The sequence below is a fragment of the Pecten maximus genome, chromosome 5 (assembly GCF_902652985.1).
Source record: "Pecten maximus chromosome 5, xPecMax1.1, whole genome shotgun sequence".
In the NCBI taxonomy this organism is placed as follows: domain Eukaryota; kingdom Metazoa; phylum Mollusca; class Bivalvia; order Pectinida; family Pectinidae; genus Pecten; species Pecten maximus.
This window is the reverse complement of record NC_047019.1, coordinates 30,930,440-30,957,439: the sequence shown is the minus strand read 5'-3', so window position 1 is coordinate 30,957,439 and position 27,000 is coordinate 30,930,440. Positions and strand designations below refer to the sequence as shown.

The following is a 27,000-nucleotide window of genomic DNA, read 5'->3' as shown; positions in this document are numbered from 1 at the left end:
ACCTCCATCCTCATATGACCTTCGGCAGTTATATAAGTGATTTGTTGACCTCCTCCTCATGACCTTCGGCAGTTATATAAGTGATTTGTTGACCTCCTTCCTCATATGACCCAGGACATTTCGCAGAGTATTTCTTGACCTACATCTTCACATGATCTTCGCTTGGTGCGATGGTGCGGTCTTGGGACCAAGTCGCATGGGTGAGGTCAGACTATCTTTCCGTCATGTCAGGCAAATAAATATGAATTAAAACAGGATGCCAGATCTATTTCTCATTAAGACTGACAAAGAACTGTGTCAATATTTTGGGAGGGGGAGTCAATATGCCCTACTCATAAATAGTAAATGTCTTGACTCTGTGTCATCATCCGTTCAGAAAGAGTAGTAATACAGATAGTTTACAGACAGAGAGACTGGTGATCAGATCTAATAAGCATAGAGACTGACAGAAGATTGACCGACTTAGCACCACACCATAGCTGACAGCTCGTTTGGTAAAAAATAATGCATAAAACTCTTAATTGACTTTCATCTATTTATTCCACATGAATTCCTGTAAAATTCTTTACACTGATATAGCATTATATATATATATATATCATCTCTGTACAAGTTTGTAAGAGCACGTGGACGGGACTCTGTATAGCAGCCCCACAAACAGTTTATCTAGTGTCTTCATCACTACAATACAGGACGACACATGCAGAATCAGTGACTGGACATTCAGATGACATGGATGATAATGTGATTCCACATATACACTAAATAAAGTAACAATGAATAGAATTTATCAGCTCTTCAAAATATACACAATACCTCAGTACTGTACAGCTGAATCAATCAACACAACAGTCAACTTGAAAGGCTTTGACCAACAAACAAGCTGGGGAAGCTGACCATATAGCTTGTAGTATGTATATGATATATCTATATAAATCTGATACACGCAGTAACACATAAACCATACATACACCTCTATTCTTAATTCCAGCTTTGTCATCTAGCTCTTGTTATCTAGGAATTACCTTTATAATGGCGTTAACCTTAATTATGTTCAATGTCCTGGTACTAGGATTAAAGATTTGGATAGTTTAAATTATTAATTTTCCAAGTAAGAATTTCTTCACAGAATCATTTTTTTCCTTTTTATAAGAATGCAATTTTTATCTTTTTTAATGGCTGACTAAAATGATCTCCATTATGTTTGTAGACAGAGCTGATGTATGCTGGGTGTATTACTGACCAAATGACATTACAATAACAGACGCATTAACAAAGTGTGCAAGATGCCACACAAACTGGGTTTTAAACTCACAGTATAACACTCAACATTACCACATCCTAAACATGGGGCCAATGCTCTGATTTGAGCAAGAAATTATTCAATTTTTAACGATGCTTATCACAATGGTATATAAAATAGTTCAATGAAAGCACACAAACACTCTCACCCAAATATTCACAATCGCTCCCTCATAGTCACATTGTAAAACAAATCTAAAATTTACATTAATTTTTTGAAAGGTCAATAGCCTTTGATTAAAAATAAAACAAAAATTTATATTACAAAAATAAAACACTGCATTGACTGAATGTGTCAATGAACCTACATTACAACTATTGTGTACAAAACTGTACTCTCCATTCTTAATAAAAAAAAACTTTCAAATCATAAAAAGCGAAACAGAATTTAGTTAAAATTATGGAAACATCTCAACACTCCTGATGTAATATGTTTCAATACCATTTTATGGAATATTATGTTTCAATACTATTTCATGGAAGCCAGACTTGGGGCCCTCAAATGTAATTAAAGTACCTCCAGATGAATGTTGTCCAGATTTGGGGCCTCCAAATTTGTAAAATATAAAGAAAGATTGCTGCCTAATGTCACAAACAAGAACACAATATAAGGATGAATAAAAAGCAATGAAATTTTACAAGGTGTTTTGACCCGTGTAGTAAATGATGTTAATATGTACAGCACTATGACACATACAATTGTACATAAATTTCACCTAATAAACATTGTGTAGCACACATTTCTTCTAAATGCTTTTAACTATGAATTATTTTTAATAGCATACATTTCTGCCATGATTGGAATTTAATTTTATTTAGAAAGTGCACCTTACACATAAATTTCAAGCTCTGAATTTAATTTGTCCTCTTGTTTATGTGCTCGAAGAAGACACAAAAAGAGAGGTTCAAAGAATATATTGCATGCATACTTAATTCAAAATAATTGTTTTGCTTGTAAAATGTTTGATTTTTAACTTCTCAGTCAAGGCAAAGAATTACTGATTGTGTATGAAGACCAGCCCAGGAAATTTCTATTCCTGAGGTGTTTAACAGAGCCCTATACCAGTCAATAGCACACCCCTCACAGCCATTGTACATACACAAAGTTGATCATCAATGCTTCCATTCTGTCAAGATTTCATAATTATGTTGTTTGAATATTTTCCTAAGTTGATGCAAGAAAAATAATTCAAATTTGTACAATACAACTAAGATTTTCTTTCTAAGTTAAGAAATCAATAAACATGTGTTTCACCTAGAAATCACAATTATCAGAAATATATAATACAGTAAACAGAATATTTCCTTTTTGTTCAAAATACTTTTCACTTACAATGCCAAGAAATATTTAAATACTACTGCACATCTATCACATTTTTGTTCTCCAGAGAAGCTAGTGACTAACAGCTTACCCAATGAAGCATACTTAATTGATTCATAATTTGAACTTACATTTGAACCAGCACTTTTTTCAAACATAATTATATTTATCTAAAATATTGCAGTTTTACATATTCGCTCAAATGCCCCTTATAAATAACTTTCAAGTGAGTGTTTTTTATGATAAAAAAAAATCTAACACCATCTCATGTCCTACCCAATTATTTTCAATCAAGTTATGATCATTTCAGAATAATATAATTATAAGGTAACAAGCCCATACCCTGTAATAACAGCAATCATATTTTAACCCAGATCTATTACTGTCAAGTGTTCTACTGATTCAGCCAAAGAAAAGTTGTCCAGCCAATCCAGCAACATTTGACTAGATGGTTCACTTTAGTTAAGGACTATCTTACCCTCAACATACTCTCAAAGCACTGCCACAACATTCTCCATTCAAACCTCCTGTACACCATCAGCCCCCAGTCAGGGATTACTGACACAACATTCTCCATTCAAACCTCCTGTACACCATCAGCCCCCAGTCAGGGATTACTGACACAACATTCTCCATTCAAACCTCCTGTACACCATCAGCCCCCAGTCAGGGATTACTGACACAACATTCTCCATTCAAACCTCCTGTACACCATCAGCCCCCAGTCAGGGATTACTGACACAACATGCCTCACACAATCACATCAACAGGTGCAGTCACACTCACAATTTCTATCACTTGGCTTATATAACAAAGATAACATTTGATTTTTCTTCAAGTAACAATTATGTTCAGCTCATTCCTTACAACAGTGATAGACAGTAATGAAATAATGATTGTGTAGTTAATAAGAGCCAAACAGGCAGTGAACCTGTGATGTGTATGCACCTCTGACAAGTGTAGCCATGCAGGCCAATGAACCTGTGATGTGTGAAGACATGTGAGGCTATGGACATGTGCGCTGTGTAGGTATGCAAGGCTATATACATCAAACATGTGCAGTCATGCAAGATATGAACCGCTAGCATGTGCAATCATGCAAGATATGTACCTCTAGCATGTGCAGTCATGCAAGATATGCACCTCTAGCATGTGCAATCATGCAAGATATGCACCTCTAGCATGTGCAATCATGCAAGATATGCACCTCTAGCATGTGCAATCATGTAAGATATGCACCTCTAGTATGTGCAGTCATGCAAGATATGCACCTCTAGCATGTGCAGTCATGCAAGATATGTACCTCTAGCATGTGCAGTCATGCAAGATATGCACCTCTAGCATGTGCAGTCATGCAAGATATGCACCTCTAGCATGTGCAATCATGCAAGATATGCACCTCTAGCATGTGCAATCATGCAAGATATGCACCTCTAGCATGTGCAATCATGTAAGATATGCACCTCTAGCATGTGCAGTCATGCAAGATATGCACCTCTAGCATGTGCAATCATGTAAGATATGCACCTCTAGCATGTGCAGTCATGCAAGATATGTACATCTAGCAGACATGTAAGGTTATGAACCTCTAACATGTTTTACCGAGCAAGGCAATAGACCTCTGGCTGTACCAACGGCCCCTGATAGTAATGACAAAAGTTAAGCCTGGTCAATATCAACGAAATACTTACAACAGAAATCTGATGCAACATATATGCCATTTCTTCGAATACAACAAACAATTTTAACAGAATATGCCTAATACTTCCTTTCGTCAGCTGTTAAAACACAGCCGCCAGAGGTCAAAAGTGGAGTGAAAATAAATGACCACTAAACATAACAATGAAAAAAATGACCAATAGAATCTTGACCCGGCTGGTGATGAGAATGGGGGATGTCAACCCTTTGGTAGGTATGTTGTCCCAACACAAAGCTGGCGGCTCTTGCTTTCCCTCAAGGATTGCAGAGATCCCTATTCTCATCCCCAAGGAGGGGAATGATTTTCTCTTACCCTGCTGGCCCTGTCATCAAAGTGTACATGCTGTGCTGCTGTAACGTTATGGGAAATCTCCTCATCTTTGAGTATGACAAGGATACCTCATGCTGGATTAATACACCAGTACAGGGCAAGAGAAATAAGTAACAAAGGCAATACCCCAAAATATATTTATGCAATTCCTATAAAACAGATAGAGTCTTAACAATCTCTCACACAAACAATGTATACACACACGGCTACCCTAAGTAGTTTAGGGAGTTGACAAACTCACAAATATAAGTAAAGGGAGTTTAACATATCTTTCATACAAGTATAACACTTAAGATATAGCTCTATGAAAAACACTAAATTCAACAAACTAAAATATTTAACAATTTTGTATTTCTATAGCAAGCCACATTTATATATGAGATTGTTTGAGCAAAACAATGAAATGTACAGGCTGATAACAAATGAAGACTATATATAAAATTCCTCATACTATCTACAAGCACAAAAAAATCCCAAAAACATAGTTTAACAGACAAAGGTAGTCTTTGATTGATACGATTGTATATCAAAACAAATGTAGGGAAATAATTCCTCAGGAAATACATACCAGTACCTATACAGTACTAGTCACTTAATTCACTGGTATTCAAATGTTGTAGTTCTTCTTCAGCTTGCACAGCCAATTTTTGTATGATTTCTCCATTTGATGTTGTATAAATAAATAAAGTTTAGCCTTGCATCTCCCCAACAGTAATTACAAATACATACTGACCATACTACAACAATCACATCCGGAGCACTCCAATACATTACATACCTCTTATACGATAAATTCATAATATATTTCATGCAAAATGAATGACAACCGTTTGGTATGAGGATCCCTGAATATTTAGTGTTGGCATCTACCATTAACCAGGACACTGGACACGGCACATTATTACTATGTAAATCCTACATAACCAGTAAATAGATGCCACTATGACTGGTATCTCCCCGAATGAACTCCTCCCAGTCTGCAGGTGCAAATATTTTCATCTAACGTAGGCCACAGAGGAATGGTACAGAATACTAACCCCACAGTCTATTTTCATATCATAGAGACAGACCTTGGAGATACATGTAGAATACTGAGCCATTGAAGCCCTTGTGTTTTATATATTCAAGAATGCCAAGCTCAATGATGAAGTACACTTCTGCTTTTGCCATTCACGAATTATTGTCTTTTCTACCCATACAGTACAGAACAAATTTGTGCTCAGAAAATCACCATTGAACATCTCCACAACATCTTGGGTATAGGAAACATGTAATTTGAATTTAAAGTAACCATCCATAGAGTGAAACATATTTAATGTAACAAAGATTAGATCTGATATTTTCAAATAAAGCTCAATATGAAATTTTCAGCTTCAAGTAACAGCTTAACCATTTTTCCTTCATGGTAAATCTAAATCTAGTCAACCAGGTCACCATATTTAAGTGTGCATCTTACTGGTTTCACATGATCTGAATGTAAAATGTTTCACCCAAATAAAACACAAACTGTCATGTAATTTCACATAGCTGCCGAATTTTCATGATAATGACCTATATACATCAACAGAACAAACCTATGGCAGGCCTGGTGTTAGCAGTTCAACAAACAAAAAATCACACAAATCTTATCATCCAAAATGAGCTCATATGAAAAACATTTCCATGTGAAAAAAAAGGAAAATGTTATTTATTACTCCATGGATTTGGTACTATCTACATGGTACATGGATATAAAGAAACTAATTTGTTACAATGGTAAGTAAAACTGCTAGCTTGTACAGGATTTTAAGATTTACATGAAACCACCCTTAATCTGACGGTTCTTCTTAACACCACCAGTTTTCTAGGTAATAAGTACACCATGTTACCACTTCAACACACACAGCCGACCTCTAGATCTACTTATCCATATGCCTCAGTTGTAAAATTGTTCAATATCTGGTTTAATTCAAGACAATTTAAACCAATTGTATGCATTTCCTTATCAAGTGTGATATGTACCTGTTTTTACTTATAAAGAGAAAATGATTTGGTTTGGTGTTCACCCTAACCTGTACTGCCCTAGGCCCTAAGTGTATAATAAAACATTCTGTTACACATTTCAAACTGGTCAGCTTTGTGGGGCATAGAAAACAAATTTGGTATAAATTTTAACTTTTTCTCATCACTGCAAAAAAAAAATACTTTTCAGCCGATATTGAACAAAACATTACCAATAGTCCATGAAAGGAAATAGTATGAGCTAAGTGTTTGGTTGTGTTTAAAGTGAAGATCTTGTCGCAGTTGCCAGCTTTGTATATATTACCAGGAAACATCAACTTTTCAGTTTGGTGTAGAAATGAGTCCCCAAATGCCCTACCTATAGGAAGTATGCTATAATTTCTGAATTATGGACAATTATCTAGAAGTGAACCTGCTTCCCTTCAGCCAGCTACTGCTTCAGCACTTCCTCTATGTTGCTCTCTAAAGCAATTACAGTTCTACACAACACATGTTAATATCTATCATTAGCCGTTGGGTGGTTCTTAGCCATACAAATGAAATCAAACCAGTCAGCTGGTTCTTAGCCATACAAACAAAATCAAACCACAGTCAGCCGGTTCTTAGCCATACAAATAAAAACAAACAAGTCAGCTGGTTCTTAGCCATACAAATGAAATCAAACCACAGTCAACTGGTTCTAAGCCATACAAATGAAATCAAACCACAGTTAGTCGGTTCTTAGCCATACAAATGAAATCGAACCACAGTCAGCCGGTTTTTAGCCATACAAATGAAATTGAACCAGTCAGCTGCTTCTTAGCCATACAAATGGAATCAAAACACAGCCAACTGATTTACATTCTTTGCCTTCCTTGAAAGTACACCTAATCAGGAAAATGACAAGCGTTTGCTGCATAAAGACCTTGCAGAAAACTTCTGCATGGCTATTTTAGATCTTAAATAATACTGAACCCATAACACATTTGACAATTTTTACTTTCTTAGTCTAGTAATTCATTTCATCCAAACCATTCCATTTAAGGAGCCTACCAATCTGACACAATGACCTATAGCAGTGATAACCATTGACACACCCGTTATTACATTGTAATTACGGGTCAGCAGTGACTGGACCATATACAGAAGGTTAATATATACTGGTTACAACCAAAGTCCGTTGTTTGTGTGTCACATTACAGTACTAGTTGGGTGTATTTAGGTACTATTACTGAGATAACCCATAAAGGCACAGCGGTACTGACTGTTGACAATATCACACTACCATATACTAGTATTCAGGTTAACAGAAGAATTTATACCGATTAAAGTGAAACACTACACAAGTGCTCTTAGATCGACTGTGGTGAAAGGAGAACCTTGGTGATTAGATGGGTCTACTTAAGCTGTTTTAGCCTCCCTATATACATTAGTATTTGGAGATGTGATTAGCTTACAACACTAGTTTTAGGAGAACCCTACATGGACAACTGCCTGTGGCTAGTCTGATCAATACTAAGAATCCCTGGGTGACCTGCACATTGCCAGCATCTGCAGCAGGCTAGCCTTTATAGGTCAGCACCACACATTAATGAATTCCACTTACTCAGAAAAATCAATGGCAGTGTGGAAAGGACACCTGTATCATTGCTCTCTGCCAGTCACTCAGACAGGGGGCAGCACTGTCCTGAAGTCTGGTAGGGGAGGGCAGCTCTATTCCTCAGTTGGATAGAGGGCAGTGCTAGCGCAGACCCCTTTTTAAGTCAGGCAGGGGCAGGCCAAGTCCCCGATCTGGTAGGGGCATGTGTAGCCCTACCATTCAAGACAGTAGACTGCACCACCCAAGGATAGCAGAGAATATAACATAGTAACATCAAGCCTTCTGGAAACCAAGAAATATTGTCTGAACCACACTAGGATAGTAAAGAGTATAACTACCTAGTAGCTACTGCCTGAGCCAATGTCAATAAAACTGCAGTAGAATAAAAAAGAAATTAAAAATGGTCTTTTCCAGTTTCGTTCAGTATATATATAAGCCATATTTGACCTAAAAGGTGTACTAGTGTGCTTAAAAAAACACAAAAATGATATGCTTAATAAAATCATATACTGGAAAATGTTTCCATGTGAAATCTGGGTGGAAAAATTACTTTTTTTTTTCATTTTCATACCTTTATGTAGCAAAAATTGACAAAACAGAAGTCTTGAGGTAAGAAACGTTTTATGTATCTCCCATCCTTAGTAACAGGTTTAGTGCCCACTGAAAAAAGTGGGGGGCACTTATTAGGTCTAATACAGTTTAAATACATTACGTGGTAATAGAAATATCAGAAAGTAAGTTGTTTTATGATTAACCTTATAAAAACATGCCTACATCTGGGTTTTTTTTTCAATAAAATGTACATACTGAGAAATGATGGAACATTTCAAAGTACATTGATAAAGTGACCTCAGACAGGCCTAGCTATACCCATAGCAGAAAAAATCAATAGGATTTTATATATAGACACCACAGACTACTACCATGTCTATTGTCATGTAAATATACTTACAGCTAGTTTTGTATGCAGCATTTAGTATTGATGACTTATAAATAGTAACATGTTGCTTGAGAAGCAGACAATAGGGCCTATGTAAAACCACTAACTAGAGCAGCTAACCAGCTGGTGTGAACTTTGACCCTGCCATATAGCCATACCAGTGGTATTGGCTGCATGCAGTCTCTTTGTCTCCAGAGAACTCATCCTATGTTAACCCTTAGTGTAGTAGTTGATTTTGTCTTCCATGGCATATAATATTCAAACATCAAAAGAGGAAAAATTGCTCTTCAAACCAAATCATTAAGTCTGCAGAAATTAAAATTTGTAAAGAAAATACCTTTATTGATATTTGGAAAAATGAAGGCCATTGATAAAAGTAATGCTTAGTGATCTTTCTAGTCCTTAAAGTATAATCAAGTGATATCTCTAACCCCTACTACAGGTACAGGATATGTTATAGATTACTGGACATGCTATAACCTTCATGATCAGATTCACTAATATCTATTGCAATGAAATTCAAAATAATTTTTAAGTAACAAAATGACCCAATATAATTCAAAGCAAACCCTGCCTGGTTCATCAATTCTTACTGCCTTCTTATCTTTTTCAGGTAGTTAAAATGTGTTACATTTATAAGTTTAAACTCGAGCACTTCGCAAGCACACATCACACACACCTAGCACGAAATCTGAGACAAGATACAATTGCTAACATCACTTAACTGTCATAATTATGTTAGTTGTATACATATATATATATTTATTTATATCTACAAGTATTATGAAAACTTTAATATGAATCTGACAAAATACAACTTAACATACTTTTATAAGCATGATCTAAAAAATGTGAACACATTTCACATGTACACAAAATACACTCAAGCAGTCAATTTCGATGAAGATGATTGCTAGATGTAAAAAATAAGTTTTGAAATTGATACTTTTCTTGAAAGCCACATGTTATGCAAACATATTTGATAAAGAACTGCAGGTGAACCAGTGTTATAGCATTGTAATGTCAGTGTTGTTCTACCCTCCCCCGGGGCGACACGTACAGGTCTGTGATAATGTTGTGTTACCCTCCCCCGTGGTGACACGAAACAGTCTGTGATAGTGTTGTTTTACCCTCCCCCGGGGCGACAAGTAACAGTCTGTGATAGTGTTGTTTTACCCTCCCCCGGGGCGACACGTAGCAGTCTGTGATAGTGTTGTTTTACCCTCCCCCGGGGCGACACGTACAGGTCTGTGATAATGTTGTTTTACCCTCCCCCGGGGCGACACGTAGCAGTCTGTGATAGTGTTGTTTTACCCTCCCCCGGGGCGACACGTAACGGTCTGTGATAATGTTGTTTTATCCTCCCCCAGGGTGACATGTAACAGTCTGTGATAGTGTTGTTCTACCCTCCCCAGGGGTGACACGTAACCGTCTGTGATGTTGTTTTTCTACCCTCCCCCAGGGGTGACAAGTAACAGTCTGTGATAGTGTTGTTCTACCCTTCCCGGAGGGCGACAGGATGACATGTACCAGTCTGTGATAGTGTTGTTCTACCCTCCCCGGAGGGCGACAGGGTGACATGTACCAGACTGTGATAAGGTCATTCTACCCTCCCCAGGGGCGACATGTACTGGTATATGTGATAGTGCTGTTTTACCCGTCCCTGGGGATGATATGTACTTGGCATTAAGAGGTGAAAATTGTCTTTACATTGAATGTACTGTGACTATAGTAAAAGTTGAAACCAAGACTGTGTGTTGAAGCCAAGAAATATGTAAATTTTGAAGGTAAGACTCTGACTCCCTGTGTTGGAGCCTAAAGTTTTATTGCAACTTTTTCACAGAAACAAAGATCTATGCTGCAACCTCAAAAATACTGGAGGTAAAGACCTTATTAGACATATATGTTCTGGCTGTGCTGCATTGATAAACACCATACATGTATACTTATTTACAGAGTTTACATGATATGGTAGTCTTAGTCTACAACTTAAAAATAAATCTACTTCGTTGAACAACATAATTTAATGAAAATTTAAGACACCCAAATGTCTGATGGCTATAAAACAGTATAACATTACACTGTTGGAGCATAGGTCAATAAATTAAAATGCAATGGAAGTGTGTATTTAATTGTAATCATGTATTTTTCCATATGCAAGAGAAAATATATATGATATATTACATTATGTAACACACAAATTTGGGTTCATACCAGAGCTTAAATTCTTACAATGCAGCAATTCCAATAAGGGAGTGCAGTTCTAGACTTACACTGACATACTATATCATACAGTATGTATTGACAATAAGCACCCCTCTTCACAACACCCCATTTTTTTCAATGTAACACATCCTCCTAACACTGATATTGTCTTCGTGGATTGCAGGGGAGACAACTGTTGGCGATCAAAATGTTGATGAGGTCACTTTGTTTTTCCTCCATACAACACAATTGTATATAGTGAAACATGTTAATTCAGCCCTTCTTTGTATGTATATGTACACTCATTCTATTTGTTGCATGGAGTACTACATAGTACTTCCAGCTTAGGCAAAGGCTGAACTAAGACAGATTTGTCGGTTGATTACGGCAGAATAGCCCAACCAATAATAGGACTGGCCCGCTTGGGGAGTTTCACACAGTAAGGCTCCCTTGGTACAGAGTCCTAAAGCACAACACTTGAGACCCGCCAGGAGAGAGCCATTATCACATACAAAGGTGTGTATGGACTTCTTTGGCCCTCAATTGACGAACCACTAATTATAGAAGTTCTAAACATCAACCATCATTATCGTACCAAATTCTGAGTGTCTGTTCCAGAAGACGTTGAGGAGCTGTTATTTACTGTATCAAAGTTGAAATCTAAATTGCCTTCAAGACTGAGTTCATGTTGGAGCACCTGTTCCATGTCACATCCCAAATCAAAGAAATCAGCATCAATTTCATTAAGAGAATTTGAGCTGGGAGCAGTGGGAGGCATATTACCCAACCCCTGATCCTGAGGTGATATGTTCTGTCTGTTGGATGAGGAAAGCACAAGTTGAGGACTGTCAGAAGACTGACGAGGAACACTCCCAATATTACCCAACAGACCATGACCCATTTGCTGCTGCTGCTGTTGTGTTTGTTGTTGTTGTTGGTGCATTGTGGAGGCAACATTATTGTTGATTCCATTAAGACCCGGAGCAGGTTGTTGTGGCCTCATATTGAGCTGTGTGTTACCATAACGAACATTGTACTGTGGCTGTGTGGAGGGTGCAGAGGACATGGACATCTGTGGGTAGGGGAGTGTTTTCTGCTGAGTCAGACCAGAGTTTTGTGTGAGGGCTGCCCTCAACAGTGAGTCTGAAGGCGCCTCCAGACATTGCTGCAGGATTGAGTGCTGCTGGCGACTGGTGAGCTGAGGGGAAAGTTGCTTGCCTTGAGGGGAAGGAGAGAACCCCACCCGACTATCAAACTGGGAGGGGCTGATCTGCTGGCAACCTTGAGGAGATCTGGCAGGGGAGGACAACTGTTGCTGTTGAGTGTTTACACTGAGCTGACTGGAGCTGGGGCTAATACGGGCCTGTTGCAGCAACATGTCACCTGTAAACAGACCTGTATCTGTTGTCTGTCCATACATCCTGAGGGTATTCTGCTGGGAAATACCCAGATCTGAAAAGTTGCCATTTTGTGGGAGCTGGTCCACACCCTGCTGTTGGGGGCTGCGGCGCATGGCGTCCCTGTATGGGGGTGGGGCAGGCATGTTCCTGTACTGAGCATCATCATAGTTGGCACTTTGATCACTATACTGGGACAGATTTATATTGTCACTGGGAGGCATGAGCTGTTGTTGTAAACTGGACTCTGTCAGCATTTCTATATCACCTTCCAGGCCCCCCAGTCCTCCACCATTGTCAATACTTAGACTGAGGCCACTCTCCCCCAGCTTCATGCTGTCAACTAGAGTGTCTACCAGCTGATCATACTGTCCAAGCTGGTCATAACTAGGCACAGTACCCTCCTCACTTCCCCATGGGATAGGTGACATAGGTGGTACCTGGTTGTCATGGAGATCAGGCTCAATTCCAGCCTGTATGGGGGAGAGGCGGCCACAACTACTGGCATTTGAACTTGTCCTCTGACGGAACTCTGGACTGAGCTGGAATCCCAGCGGAGAGTCTGTAAGATAGTCGTCCGTAGTGGACGATGGACTGTTGTTATTCTCTAGAGCTGCACGTAAAGCTTCCACTTTCTTCTTCACTCGTCCCCGTCGTTTCTCGTAACTTTTTGTTTCCATGCTACCAGCACGTCTACGTGGTGTTTTACCGGGTTTGGCATCAGGATTGATGACCCACCATGAACTCTTGCCTGTGCCTTCATTTTGAATCCTCATAAACCGACTGTGCAAGGACAAGTTGTGTCGTATGGAATTCTGAAATGAGAAAAAAACATAGTTTAACAAAAGAAGTAGAAATATTTTCTTTTTCAACTTTAATCATTGAATTAAATAATATTTTATGAAGACCAAAATACAGTTATACCAGAAATTTAAAATGATATTCAAAATGATGTTGGTTTCCACCATCACAATATCATCATAAATTCTCTGTAAGCTTCATGTGATCTTTTTGTTTCTTATCAGTAGTATCATTCTCTACCTTGAAGATGTAACAAAGAAATCTCATCAGCACTTGTGATGTCCTTGATTGTGCAACCCAAGACTCTGCTTCGAGTTTGACATTCAAGAATTTACACATAAAGGGTTGAGATTTTGTTTTGTTATATCCCTTTAAGTTCGATTCTTTAAGGGATTTTTTTTTTTTTCGACCAATTTTATTCAAGTTCTGAAGTTGGCAATTCTTTTGGTAAACTAACACACATGGTTGGCATATAAATATCACCTATACTAGTATCAATGATTACGTACAATTGCAATATTTCAAATTTTTTATCATGATTCTGTAAAAGTACACATAATGATGTAGACTAGATCTGTATACATGTACCTATACATTATACTTCCACATCCAGTTTACAATGGTCTAGAATATAATACAAGCAGCCAAAATTGCTCATATGACCAACTCAATTAAGAGACAATCTACTGTTAATATCTCCTATAAATGTATTAATTTAATTGTGAATTGATAAATGATCCTGTTACCTGTGCAAGGGCCTTCCCAAAGGAGATTTTCTAATACAGATTTGACAGTGTAAGTTTGTACTTAAAACATATATGATACTATATATAATATATATCTACTGCTGGTATATATATACACACCTTCGGTTACCAAACAGGTAGGTGTATATATACAGGCTATGAAGTCTGGCTTCCATGACCTGTAATTATGTGAATACACTATAGGTACCCACATGTACAGTGTAAGTATATATATAGGTAAACTTCTATTGCCTCAAGATTTGTAACCTTCACTCTAGCAGAAAGTTCACTATGCTAGGTCATCACTTCAAACCTTATCTCAGGAAGCTATTTATAAGATCTGGCTCCTGCTCAATCCACCACCACCAATACCAAGTAATAACATTACCGATAGAGGGCCTCCCTCTGATAAGGTGGTGGTGGTGGCCATTGTGTGCTCAGGGCATTGTGCTCGCTGTCAAATCTGACAACTGGCAAATACAGACAGTAAAAATGTAGACATGTGACATCCATGATCACACCAGACCATTGTCCCTATAAGACAGCATACAGTACTTGCCAGCAGGAGTGTGAAGCTCATGTTTCATCATTATAATCACCACATGTAAAATACAGTACATGTGTATGTATCAAGAATGTCTACCTAATCTGTAACTTTAATACTGCACATATCACATACATGAACCATGCATGGTCAGTGACCGGACAGTGCCCTATGTACAGTGGCTAGTCTTTGATTGTGGAGATCAGAAGTACATGTATATATGATCTGTGATGATATATTTACATACACATTCTACCTACCCTTGGCCTCTTAGCCTCTCATTCCCTGAACATGTGTGATATCTAGTAGACAAAACATACCTTATCATTGCAATTGGCCAATGTTAATTGTGCCAGTATATACCCTGCTTCATGGCATGTGATCATGTGTACTGATCACATTGACCAGTACGGTAAATATCTAGTACACTTTTATACGACTGGATAGACTGTGAAGACGGTACACAATGCATCAGCTCTGTAATTATAACTGCACATATTGGTTCTGCCCAAAGGTTTATACATATCATGTATAAACACTACAAGCTCAAATTGAAAACACTTAACCAAGGGATTAAGTCGATATGTGTAATTTAATTGCAATTTCTAGACTGACAGCTACTTATATAGTAATGATCAATGGTTTAAAGCTACAGATTAGAAAGATAAGAAATGTGATGAATATATGTGTATCCACCAGTACAGGTAGATATACAAGTAGAGGCATCTACAAGATCTGCGACAGGTTCTCATCAGCAGCTAATAAACATTGGAATCCATTTTGGTTCTACCTAATGATAAAGCAAATCTTCTATCAAAACTCAACGTTTCCTTAGAAACTCACACATTTATATGCATGAGTGCTCATATACACCAATCTACATTTTAAATACTCTCAAGTTATCTTCATTGACATGATTGGTTCACTATGATTGAAGCATACTAATTTATTTCAACAAGAACTAAGCTGGTTCACTATGATTGAAGGCTTATACCTAACATACTAATTTATTTCAACAAGAACTATAAGCGAACTCATCTAAAAAGGTCTAATAGATTTGAAGCCATTGTAAATCAATGACATTACTACAGACATTAGAACTTTAATTTGTGATATTTAAAAAAGGTATGCGTCAAATTAAATGACCTTTTATACTTTATAGTACACATCATTAACTTTGTACAATGTGTACATGTTATAAAATCAGAAAGAAAAGAAGTAAATCGAGAACCCAGGTAATTTATAGTATATATATCCTACATACTATTGCCTACGTTCCCAGGTAATTTATAGTATATATATCCTACATACTATTGCCTACAATTGGTTTTATGTATACAGTATTTTTAATGTAGTCATTGTTAAAGCAATGAAAATTGACAAGTATTTGTATATAAAGCCCTCAGTGTTACCCTCCTACTGGACTCCTCGGCTGACCAGTGATCAATATTGTCAGTAGGAAGTACATTACTCTCAGGAAATGGGTATAACCAATAGTAGTAATTACATTTTCCCATGTATAATTGATGGGAGGGGACGGTTGGAAAATGTGTTCTGCCTATATCTTGAACACCCTGGAGAGGTTGAGATCTCATCTCCAGTGAAAGGGGCACACTTGGTCTGTCTAATTATAGTGGCAGCCTATCCAGGGTGAGACATCTATATATAGAATTCCCACTGGAAGATCAGACTAGTACCACTTGCAATAGGTTTATAATTTTTTAAAGCACCTTGGGGAAGGAGGACACTCGATTGATACATATACAGTAGTGCTGCTGCATTCTATTTTCAGCAAAGATCAGCTCATCAAATTTTCTGAAGAAGGGATCCAACTATGTCATTCTGTAGCAATGATATTCATGTGCATAATCTCAAGAGTTCCTATAGCTAGCTAGGTAAGGGACACTTGAATATTTTCTACACATTAAATTTAACACATGTATAAATTAGAACCCTTGCTCCAAGTCAAGCAGGGTATGGCCACCAATTGCAACATGATGAAACAGGAAAGAGAGTCTGCCAGCTAGGGTATTGCCACCAATTGCAACATGATGAAACAGGAAAGAGAGTCTGCCAGCTAGAGTGTATCTAACTGCAACAAGAAGAGGCCTACGAGTATAGAACCCTCGGGATGAAGACATAAGTCGTTCTTTCAAACAAGTGTCAGCATTTCTGTTGTACATATACCTACTCTTACATATAGTAGCCAGCCACCACTCAAAATCAATAATGAGACATCTAATTCTGTACTGTGTAACTTGTTTTTTGACTGCTGTTCTCTTCAGATGATGGCTTCATTTAATATTCTAAAGGCTTTACGTTTCTGATTTGACATATAGCTACTATCTAATACTATATCTTATACCTGTATATAATATATAATCTGACGAAAGTATTGGCTACTTGTCATGACAAGTTAATCAAACTTTTGAATATTTTCTCTTTGCGTAACAACTGTGTATGCCAATGTCACTGTCAGTATATATACTGTGTAAGAGACAGGTGAGATGTCATGTTGATGTGCCTGTGACATGACATTACATGCACACTACGTGAATAAAATGGCACTATCGAATCGAAGCAGCCTTCAAGTAGCTATATAAGCGCACTGCCCTTAATTAATTTAATATCATATAAGTGTTGGTCAGAGTTTGGCTGCTAATTTGAATGGCTTTCCTGAAAATAAGTGGTCATAGGCTAGGGTCCAGCTTTCACGTTAAATTTCCATAGTTTAAAAATTCGATATAGATGCATATATGTTAACACTTCACAATTTTATGCAACAAACAACAAAACCTGACCATGAGTAACAGAGATGTAGATGGTCAGAAGTTATATATGTAATGGTTTTTGAAGAACATTTTGGACCCGCTTCTGTTGATCCTTCTGATTATGCTTTGCTCCAATTTCTGTTTTTCAATTGCAATATTTCCCACATCATAATATCATATGTTGTGTAGTGAACATTGATTTTCTCACTGGACTGTTATTGCTGTAAGACAAGTCCTTTTTGGTTTTCCCATATTTTGGTTATTTTCAGTGCAAAATCCAATATAATGTTTTGATGTGTCACGTCTTCTGATCTCTGTTCATTTTCTCCAAAAAGTCTCTCCTACGGTCTCTCTCTCTTGTGTTTCTCTCCTCTACTCTCACCCATGACTGATGCATGATGGCGCTTAACTTGGCCTAGGACACTTTCACCCACAAACATTTTCATATGACATATTAAAAAGATTTCCGACACCCCCACTAAAGTCAACCCCTACCTATCCTCAGGAGCACAGAACTAGAGCTTGATCATGAGAATGTCATCGGACTTGTGTATTTATCCTTCTGGATGAATTTTTTCTATATAAATTGTTTCAATTATAAATGGAACTCTACTTTAATTTACATAAGCATAGGAAAAATGATTATGTACAATGTATTGATGATCACAGGCCTACAATTAATGTACCCAAGTTACATAATCTTGTCACTGCTGATAGCCACTTTTTTCACCAACAGGAACTTCTCAGCCTCACCAGGAAATACTTTCAGGCAACAAAAAATTCCCATGTCACACTCATTGAAGAGCATTATTATATAGTTATAACTACCACTGAGTGCTGTTGAAAAAATATATATAACATTAGTAACCTGATCACAAAATTTACAAAAGAAAAGTTGAAGAAATGGGTGTCACAGAAATATAATTTCATCTGCCCGTACGTAGGCCTTTTTCTTATTTTGTGTTGTGACTATAGAATATGTCATATTCATGTATATACATGTACATCAATCATGATTTTTAAAGATTTTTTACACAATAATTCAAGCACTTTTCATGCGTTTTTTCCCCCACAATTTTCAAGGTAAGGAATTGAGGCCATATTTTGTTCATCTTTATGGTGTTTAAGAACATTATCATCAAATTTTATTGCTCACTATTTTTTCCTCTACCGTTGAATTGCACAGTGTCAAAGAATTTGATTTGGAAATCCATTTTTTACAATCTTCATCAAATAAAAGACATGTAGTTGTATTTTTTATAATTTTCTTTTGATGAATGTCACATTTGAGGAATCTAATGAAACTGAAAAAAAATGCATTTTACAGCTACAGTAGTAAATATAAGTATCAATTCCAGTACATTTCAAGCATGTGTGAGCAAATTCCAGTATTTTTCCAGCACTGACCCCAAATTCTAGTTCCAACCATGCATATTTATATATATTCATGGCAATACTGAAACAAATATAGCATAAACAGTACAGGGAAAGCTCTCAACAGAAAAAGTAGACCTTTTAAACAAATCTGAAGAAAAGCTACAGTACAGATGCCCCACATACATGTATCGCTGTGTATATTGACCTATGGCTACATGTAGGATATATAGTTGGCTGGTGTATAGTCTTACACCAGGGTAATGGCCTGAAGATAGCTCTACACACAACACTTGTCAAAGGGAGTCTACAATCAATGTTTCGATTAGGAAAAACCTAATCACAATCTTCAGCATAAAGCACACCAATTATCATAGCAATTAGGATTATATGTGTTTCCATCACGATGCATCAATTGACAAATTTGTCTGCCTGCCATTCCATACAGGCCATCAGCCTCCTACACTATATCATGATCCATTAATGAGTTATCAATACTTACTTACCACCATGTGTATCCATACATACAGACTGGTACATAATCCCTGTCTACCATATGTGTATAAATATAGCCAGTATATATCAGATATCTTGTAAATGGGTCATTCATAAAAGATTAGTATATATCCAATACATCAATGTATCAAGGATCTCAAATTCAAAAGTGCACAAGTCTGATCTTTAGAAATATTGCTCACCTGGATATTTCAATAATTATGACAAAATACTCTTATTTTAGTTGTATTTCAAATATTCCTAATTTTGAACAACTTTTCCCAACAATGGTTCAATCTACAGGTGTGCTTAATCCCGTCATTCTTGAAAAAAAAAAAAAATTTAGGTTGTTTTTTCTTTTGGCAATGGGTCCCTTAAGCTTTCTCCCACCCCAAGGGTGTCACATCCTTCATTTACATTGCCAAATAATTCATGAGACCAAATCTAATCAAAATTCATTTAGTTGTTCAAGACTAGTAGCATTTCTAAAAGATTTACCCTTTGGGCCAAGTAAGGAAATAATATCTTTACAAAGGGCAATAACTCTGTCAGTTAATGTTAAATAATTCTTCTTTTTTTTCAAACTTGTCCGAGATCTTGTTGATATATGGCTACATACAAAGGTTCATCAAACTTGTCTGATATTTACTCCAGTTATTGTGTTCACAAGGTCCAATAATATTTCAAAGGGCAATAACTCTGTAAGTTACTGTTGAATAACATCCATTTTTGAACTTATCCCAGATCTTGTTGATATCAGACTGCATATGAAGATCTACTCAATCTATCATGTTCACAAGGTAATTGTTAAGGATGGACACCACAGTATATTGTTAACTTGTGAGCCAATAAAAGTGAGCAGGAGCTCACTATAGGCCTCTCTCACTCTAGGGTAGTAGGATCTATATATCTTTTGCTGGATATACAGGTTGAACAACGTAAAAAGCAAGGCTCTTTCAAATTTCCTGTGCAGATCTAACTTCACTGATACCACCAATTGCATCAATATTTCATGCATGCTTAGCAAAACTTGTATCATGAATTGTTTCAAAATTGGTGGTCCATGGACCTTAATAGACCTGAGTTCTAAAATATTTCAGTCAATTTGATCCATTTTGGCATCGCTAATGCAATCAACTCAACCCCTGGGGGTCAAGGCCAATATCTGCATATACAATATTCCATGAATCTTCCATCCTAGTTACAACTTACCAATGCAAATGATCCTCAAAATATAGTGAAGTTTATCCTGTCTCCTGGAGGAAATGTAGAAGTCACGAAATTCATAACTGAGGCAAAGCACCTAATTAATATAAGACCATTTCATCTGAAGCATATTTGATTCTACCATATCTGGTTCTTGAAAAGGTTTTTGAAATTTCAGTCAATTGACTCATTTGGGCATTCAAGGTTTTTGAAATTTCAGTCAATTTGACTCATTTGGGCAATGTCCATTAGCCCCTGGGGGTCAGTGAGGGCCAATATGTGTGAATACCAACAGACTGCCATCATATACTGATCATTTAAGTAAAGATCAGTCAATTCAACCCATTTTGGTCCTGTCCATCAGCCCCTTCAGGGTCAGTCAGGGCTGATCTATGTGAATATATACTATATATGTACCAAACTGCCATCCTATACTGATAATTCTAATCTGTTTTTAATGCTAAACAAGAGGCCTATGGTTCTTCACTCTCAACGTTCTGAAATATTTCAATCAGTTTAACCCTTTCTTGCCCTGTCCATCAGCATCTGCTGGTCATGCAAGACGGGTACCTTAGGTTATGAAATTCACAACTTTTGTAAAGCATGTGCACATTACAAGTCAATGCCCTCTCCGTTAAAGTTGAGAACGAGTCTTCATTTAGTGATCATGAGACAGTTTAATTATTTTGCATTATATGCAATTGGATAACTGTACATGTATGTATCAAGATAGGTATTGTATCGTACGATTTGTGGCAATACTCAGCCCACTACCTTTATGGTATAAAAAGTTGATCAATACACTAAAACAATATGTACTCCTGGAAGAAATGGTTGATCATGACCAGTATAGAGGTATTTGGCCTGTCATACAGACCAAGTAAAGGTCACACTCGCAATATATCATCCCCTACCAACTAGATTGATGACAGATGTGTAAATACACATGGTAACAATTGCCCTGGACAACATTGTTTGATGATGACCAAGAGCAGACACATTTATTACTATTGATAGCATACAGCTGACAGTTAATCTTAAGCTTGACAAAATGTTTAATTCTTCATTTCCTTCTCCCTCTACAGAATGGAGAATATATATTTTGATGTTCACATTCCTTTTATCTGTGCATATACGGTACATGTATGACTGATTTGAACTACTTCACAACTCTCATGTCAGAAACTTTTCTTTATATAATTATATATATATATATATATATATAAGTGTGCCAGAAAAAATGACAAGAGGCCCAGAACAAAAACATGTACACAATAAAATAAAGAAGTCTTCAAGGATGGGGAAAGACCCTAGGTTTATCTTTTGATGCCCAGCGATGCTATTTACACAGATATCTGAAGATATAGATTTGAATTTCCTGTCGTAGTTGTACTGAGAGAAATATTTATAATATATGTACAGTCCGTATCTATTTCTGCAAATATATCGTGATTCCAGGTATTCATATCATCTAACAGACGACTTCCACAATGATCGTGTCAGGGTATCGGGCTGACCTTTACTGTACGTGTGTATGTGCCATTGAAATGTTCTTTTTAAGAACACCGATGTGGCGTAGCGGTATAAGCTGCAGGTATTTCCGTATTGCCGTAGATCATGAGTTCGAGTCCCAGACAGGACACGAATCAAAAAGTTGTCTTCCTTTGTCATTTGTGTTACTATGTTATACAAAACTTAACGACAACTTTCTAGCCCTTTCACAGCTCTTCAGGAAAGGTCAGCCTATCATTTGTATAAATTTGAATCCCAGCCACCTAGAGATGTTACCACTGAAATATCAATGACATACATTGTTTAGGTCCAGAGAAGTCATTAATATCAATAATGCCAAATGGACCCCTTTTGGCCATGCCCCTCGGGCCCCTGGGGGGGGGGGGGGGGGGGTCAGTCCCATCATATGTATAAATTTGAATCCCAGCCACCTAGGGATGCTTCCTAACAAATGTGGTTAAATTCTGATTAAAGGTTCAGAAGAAGTCAATTATTGGCAGCTGGATGCTGGACGCCATGCATATGGTATGGCATGCATAATACAAATAATTAAAGCTCACCTAAGTTTGGTCCTTTGGACCAGGTGAGCTAATAATGAAATAATGAAAATGGCTTCAAATTGGATATTGTGATTTACATAACTACCATGATGTATTTGCCAAATTGACCTGTGTGATTGAGGTTGGGTGTGAGTAATATTATATCATATACATTAATGGAGGTTGGAAATCCAACATCCCTATATATATATAGCTATAACAATTTTAGTGCAGTGTATATGTATAGCCAGTAGATTGATTCCATGAGGTATACAAGTGTCAAGCCTTAGTTATGGTCATCTTCACCGTTTGATATATCATATACGTACAGCTAATATAACATTGATGTCAACATGACTAACAATCATGTTATATACGAAGGCTGATTGATATGTTGTGAGCCTCGTATTGAAGGAGGCACTCAAGGACATTCTTTTTAAGTCCTTCTATATATGTTGTTCTCTAACTATATATATAGGGCTAGCGCTGTGTACCCAAGGGCTGGTCTCATTTGGTAAGCACTCTAGATAAGAAAAACAGCATTCAGAATGGACAAAATTGGTGAAAGAGCAGTGATCCAATATTTGCATAAAAAAGGTTTAACACCTATATATCAATAATGATATGGTAGCAACACCAGGGAAAGATGCCCTTTCATATTCTACAGTGAAAAGGTGGGTGGCAAAATTTAAGCGCTGCCAACAGAGCCTTGAGGATGACCCCCGTCCTGGAAGACCTGTCAATGTTGCAACCCAAGAAATGGTCAATAAATTAAAGTTTACGATATTGTTATGACTGACAGATCTAGTCGAGTCACAGAAAGATTTATAGCCTGTTTGCATTTCACAGAAAAGAGTACATTCCATTCTGACCAAGGATCTTCAATGAGAAAGCTTTCGGCCCGATGTGTACCAAGACTTCTGACAGTTGATCAGAAGCACACCAGGCGCACATTATCACATGCTAATCTTACGTTTTTGAGAAGATCCTGCCAAATTTCTTCAGTGATTTGACACTATGGATGAAACATGGGTCCATCATTTTACCACAGATCAGAGCCTAGAGAGAGGTCAAACAACATTCAAAACAATGAAAGCACTCTAGCTCTCCCCGCCAAAGAAGGCAAAGACTGTTCCATCAGCTGGGAAGGTTATGGCCTCAGTTTTCTGGGATGCAGACGGTATTCTGCTGATACATTATCTCAAAAAGGGACAAATAATAAAAGGCACATACTAGGAGTCACTTCTGAGGTAGTACATATATGGGAGAATATTAAACTTAAGTGATGCAGAAAGCTTACTACATTACAGGTGTGTTATTCCATCAGGACAATGCTTCTGTTCACAAGTCTGTCATTGCCATATGGCTGCCATTCACAAATAATTTTGGCTTTAAATTGATTGAGCATCCACCTTATATACCTGATCTCCCTCCATGATATGGCAGATTTTCATCTATTTCCAAAACTGAAAACAGTCCTATAATGACGTCATACATGAGCCATGTGGCATTGAGGTCCTTAAACACCGCTGGCCAAAGTGTATAGATACTGAAGGGGATTATTTTGAAAAATAATACAATATGTCTGAAAAAATTCTATCTATATCTATAATCCTTTGTTTTCTTCTATAATCCTGTGATTCTGAATAAACAAAACAAGGCCTTCAATATGTCTGGATCCATATGGCCCCAGGCCATGAATCTCTTACAACCTATAGCTAATATACCTGTTTTAATTATTATACATATACATAAATATCATAAGATGAATCCTTAATTAGTCAAGCTTTATATTTATTCTAATTCAATATGTATGTCCTTTTGTATACAGGAAGTTTCTGTATAGTGTGCATGCTAAGCTTATGTAAAACAGAAAACTACAAAAAAATGTAATGTTATAATTATGACATATGAATTTGGAAATATTAACTAATTTTACATTTTATTATATACAATTCAAAGAACTAGAGATCCCAGAGGAATCTTGGTGCCCTTGCATGGCCACCATTGAATGATCTTTATATGTTGGTTCTATATATATGTAAGAATGGCCTTTTCTCTACTATTCCCTTCTCTCCTCTTTTCCTCTTAATAATCTGATAACAATCAAGACTTTCAAATGAAATCTAAGAAAGATCTAAGAACTGTCTGCCAGAGGTAGGATGATTTGTATAGCCTACTATCTGATGATGGTGAAATAAACATATATAACAAGATCAATAACTATAATCACTTGATTATATTCCAGTGATTAACATTCACACTGTAATTTATCATCTATTTAATTCTATCCTCAACTTCATGTATATGTACATTGGTATCACAAGGCTAATAGTAAACAAATATACATTGAAGTAAATCATACCATTATAATTAATGCTACACATTTATATTGTAGATCTAATTAATACAAGAGGCCCAGAGGGCCTGTATATCGCTCACCTGGTTTCATGAGATATGAAACAAGAACTATATGCTTAAGTATATTTGTCACTGGTATTGCTATGTCAATATATCATAAGCATTTTATATGGGTACATGAACATTGGTTTTATTGTAATTCTAAAAATGTCAATTTAGCCAAATTGGTCCCTTTTGGCCCCGCCCCTCAGCCCCAAGAGGGTCAGCCCCGTCATTTGTACAATTTTGAATCCTTACCCCAAGGGGATGCTACCAGGCAAATATGAGCGATATCCATTGCTCGGTTTCAGAGAAGAAGTCGTTTATAAATATCAATATAGCCCAATTGACCACATTTGGCCCCGCCCCTCAGGCCCCTGGGGGGTCAGCCCCATCATTTGTACAATTTTGAATCCCCACTCAATAGTGATGCTACCAGACAAATATGAGCGATATCCATTGCTCCGTTTCAAAGAAGAAGTTGTTTATATCAATATAGCTCAATTGACCACATTTGGCCCCACCCCTCAGGCCCCTGGGGGGTCAGCCCAATCATTTGTACAATTTTGAATCCCCACCACATAGTGATGCTACCAGGCAAATATAAGTGATATCCATTGCTCGGTTTCAGAGAAGAAGTTGTTTACATCAATATAGCCCGATTGATCTCATTTGGCCCCGCCCCAGAGGTCCCCAGGGGGTCAGCCCCATCATTTGTATAATTGCATGTATATATAGTCTAATTCTATCAATACAAAAGATGGGGAAGTTTGTTGGATGGTCATTATATCTGAGCATGCATTTCACACGAGTAAAACATAACAGTCTTTTGCCAGTCACACTAAGACTGCTGCTGAATGTTGTGTTGGATCGACCTCTTATTGTTGTTATTTGTGTTGGATTGACCTCTAAATGTTGTCATAACAAGTTTCGTTTGAACAGTTTGTGTATTTTGTGATGACTTTCCTGGATTTTATACATGAATCTGGAAGCTATAAACTCAGTGTACCTGATCATTAATCCAGTTTTGAGAAATGACTTATAGCCTTCTGGTCAGAAACATTAAAACTTCTTTTTGTTGAATATTATCAAGATGAGATGAAATACAGTTTAAGACTTCTTGTAAGGTGTTTGTTTTTGTTCCCTGACAGACATCAGGAAGTGACTGTAGTATATATAATATATTGTGATCTGTGGCAACATTCAGCCCTAATTGTGACACTACCCTATAGCTATTACAATAAAATATAACCTTATATATAAACCTAACTCAGTGATTAACAGGTATCATTATACTCCATTGAAATTATTGCAGACTTTTATATGGTTTAAGTTCTGTATGTCTGTACAAACCTACATTAAATATGCGAGGAGTTGGTATACAGCTTAACTAGCCTAGATCACACACACACATATATAGGAGACCCTATCCCACTGCCCCTATTATTAATGCTCAGTGGCTAAGAACAGTTATGCAATAGAAACAGATTTGGCAGAAATTCAAATTTCTGTCACTTCCCACTACCACATCCAATGTACATGTGTATACATGTGTGTGTTAATTTCAATGTGCTGTACTATACAGGTACAATGTTAACTATATCATTAGCAATTACTTCAATAGCTATATATATGTACCAATGTGTATTGTGTACAGAATGCCTTCAGGTTAAACTTAAATAATAGATGTTAAATAAATATTAGCTGATCCAATCCATATAACTAATCTAATCTTTCCATGCAGTAGGAATACATGTACAGGTTCTGATAACAATTTGTTTACATTTTCAGTGCATGTATATATATCTTTAATATTATAGAAGAGATTTGACGGATTT

The 27,000-nt window shown here is 36.9% G+C and overlaps 1 protein-coding gene across 4 annotated transcripts in view; it reads right to left on the bottom strand.

Annotated features, from left to right (window-relative positions):
• Window positions 1–521: 521 nt before the first annotated feature.
• Window positions 522–27,000, bottom strand: part of LOC117327779 (forkhead box protein O-like) — a 31,497-nt gene continuing 5,018 nt past the window's right edge. Inside the window, exons 2-3 of one of the 4 annotated variants that reach the window (XR_004532728.1) lie at window positions 3,207–13,589; window positions 522–3,147 (exon numbers count right to left, since the gene is read on the bottom strand). Coding sequence is in view for 1 of the 4 variants with exons in the window: in XM_033884953.1 (XP_033740844.1) it covers window positions 11,964–13,589 (1,626 nt within the window). In the remaining 3 variants the exon portion in view is untranslated. Of the gene's footprint in view, window positions 13,590–27,000 lie in introns of all 4 variants that reach the window. The other 3 variants (XR_004532726.1, XR_004532727.1, XM_033884953.1) reach the window with 3 other exon arrangements.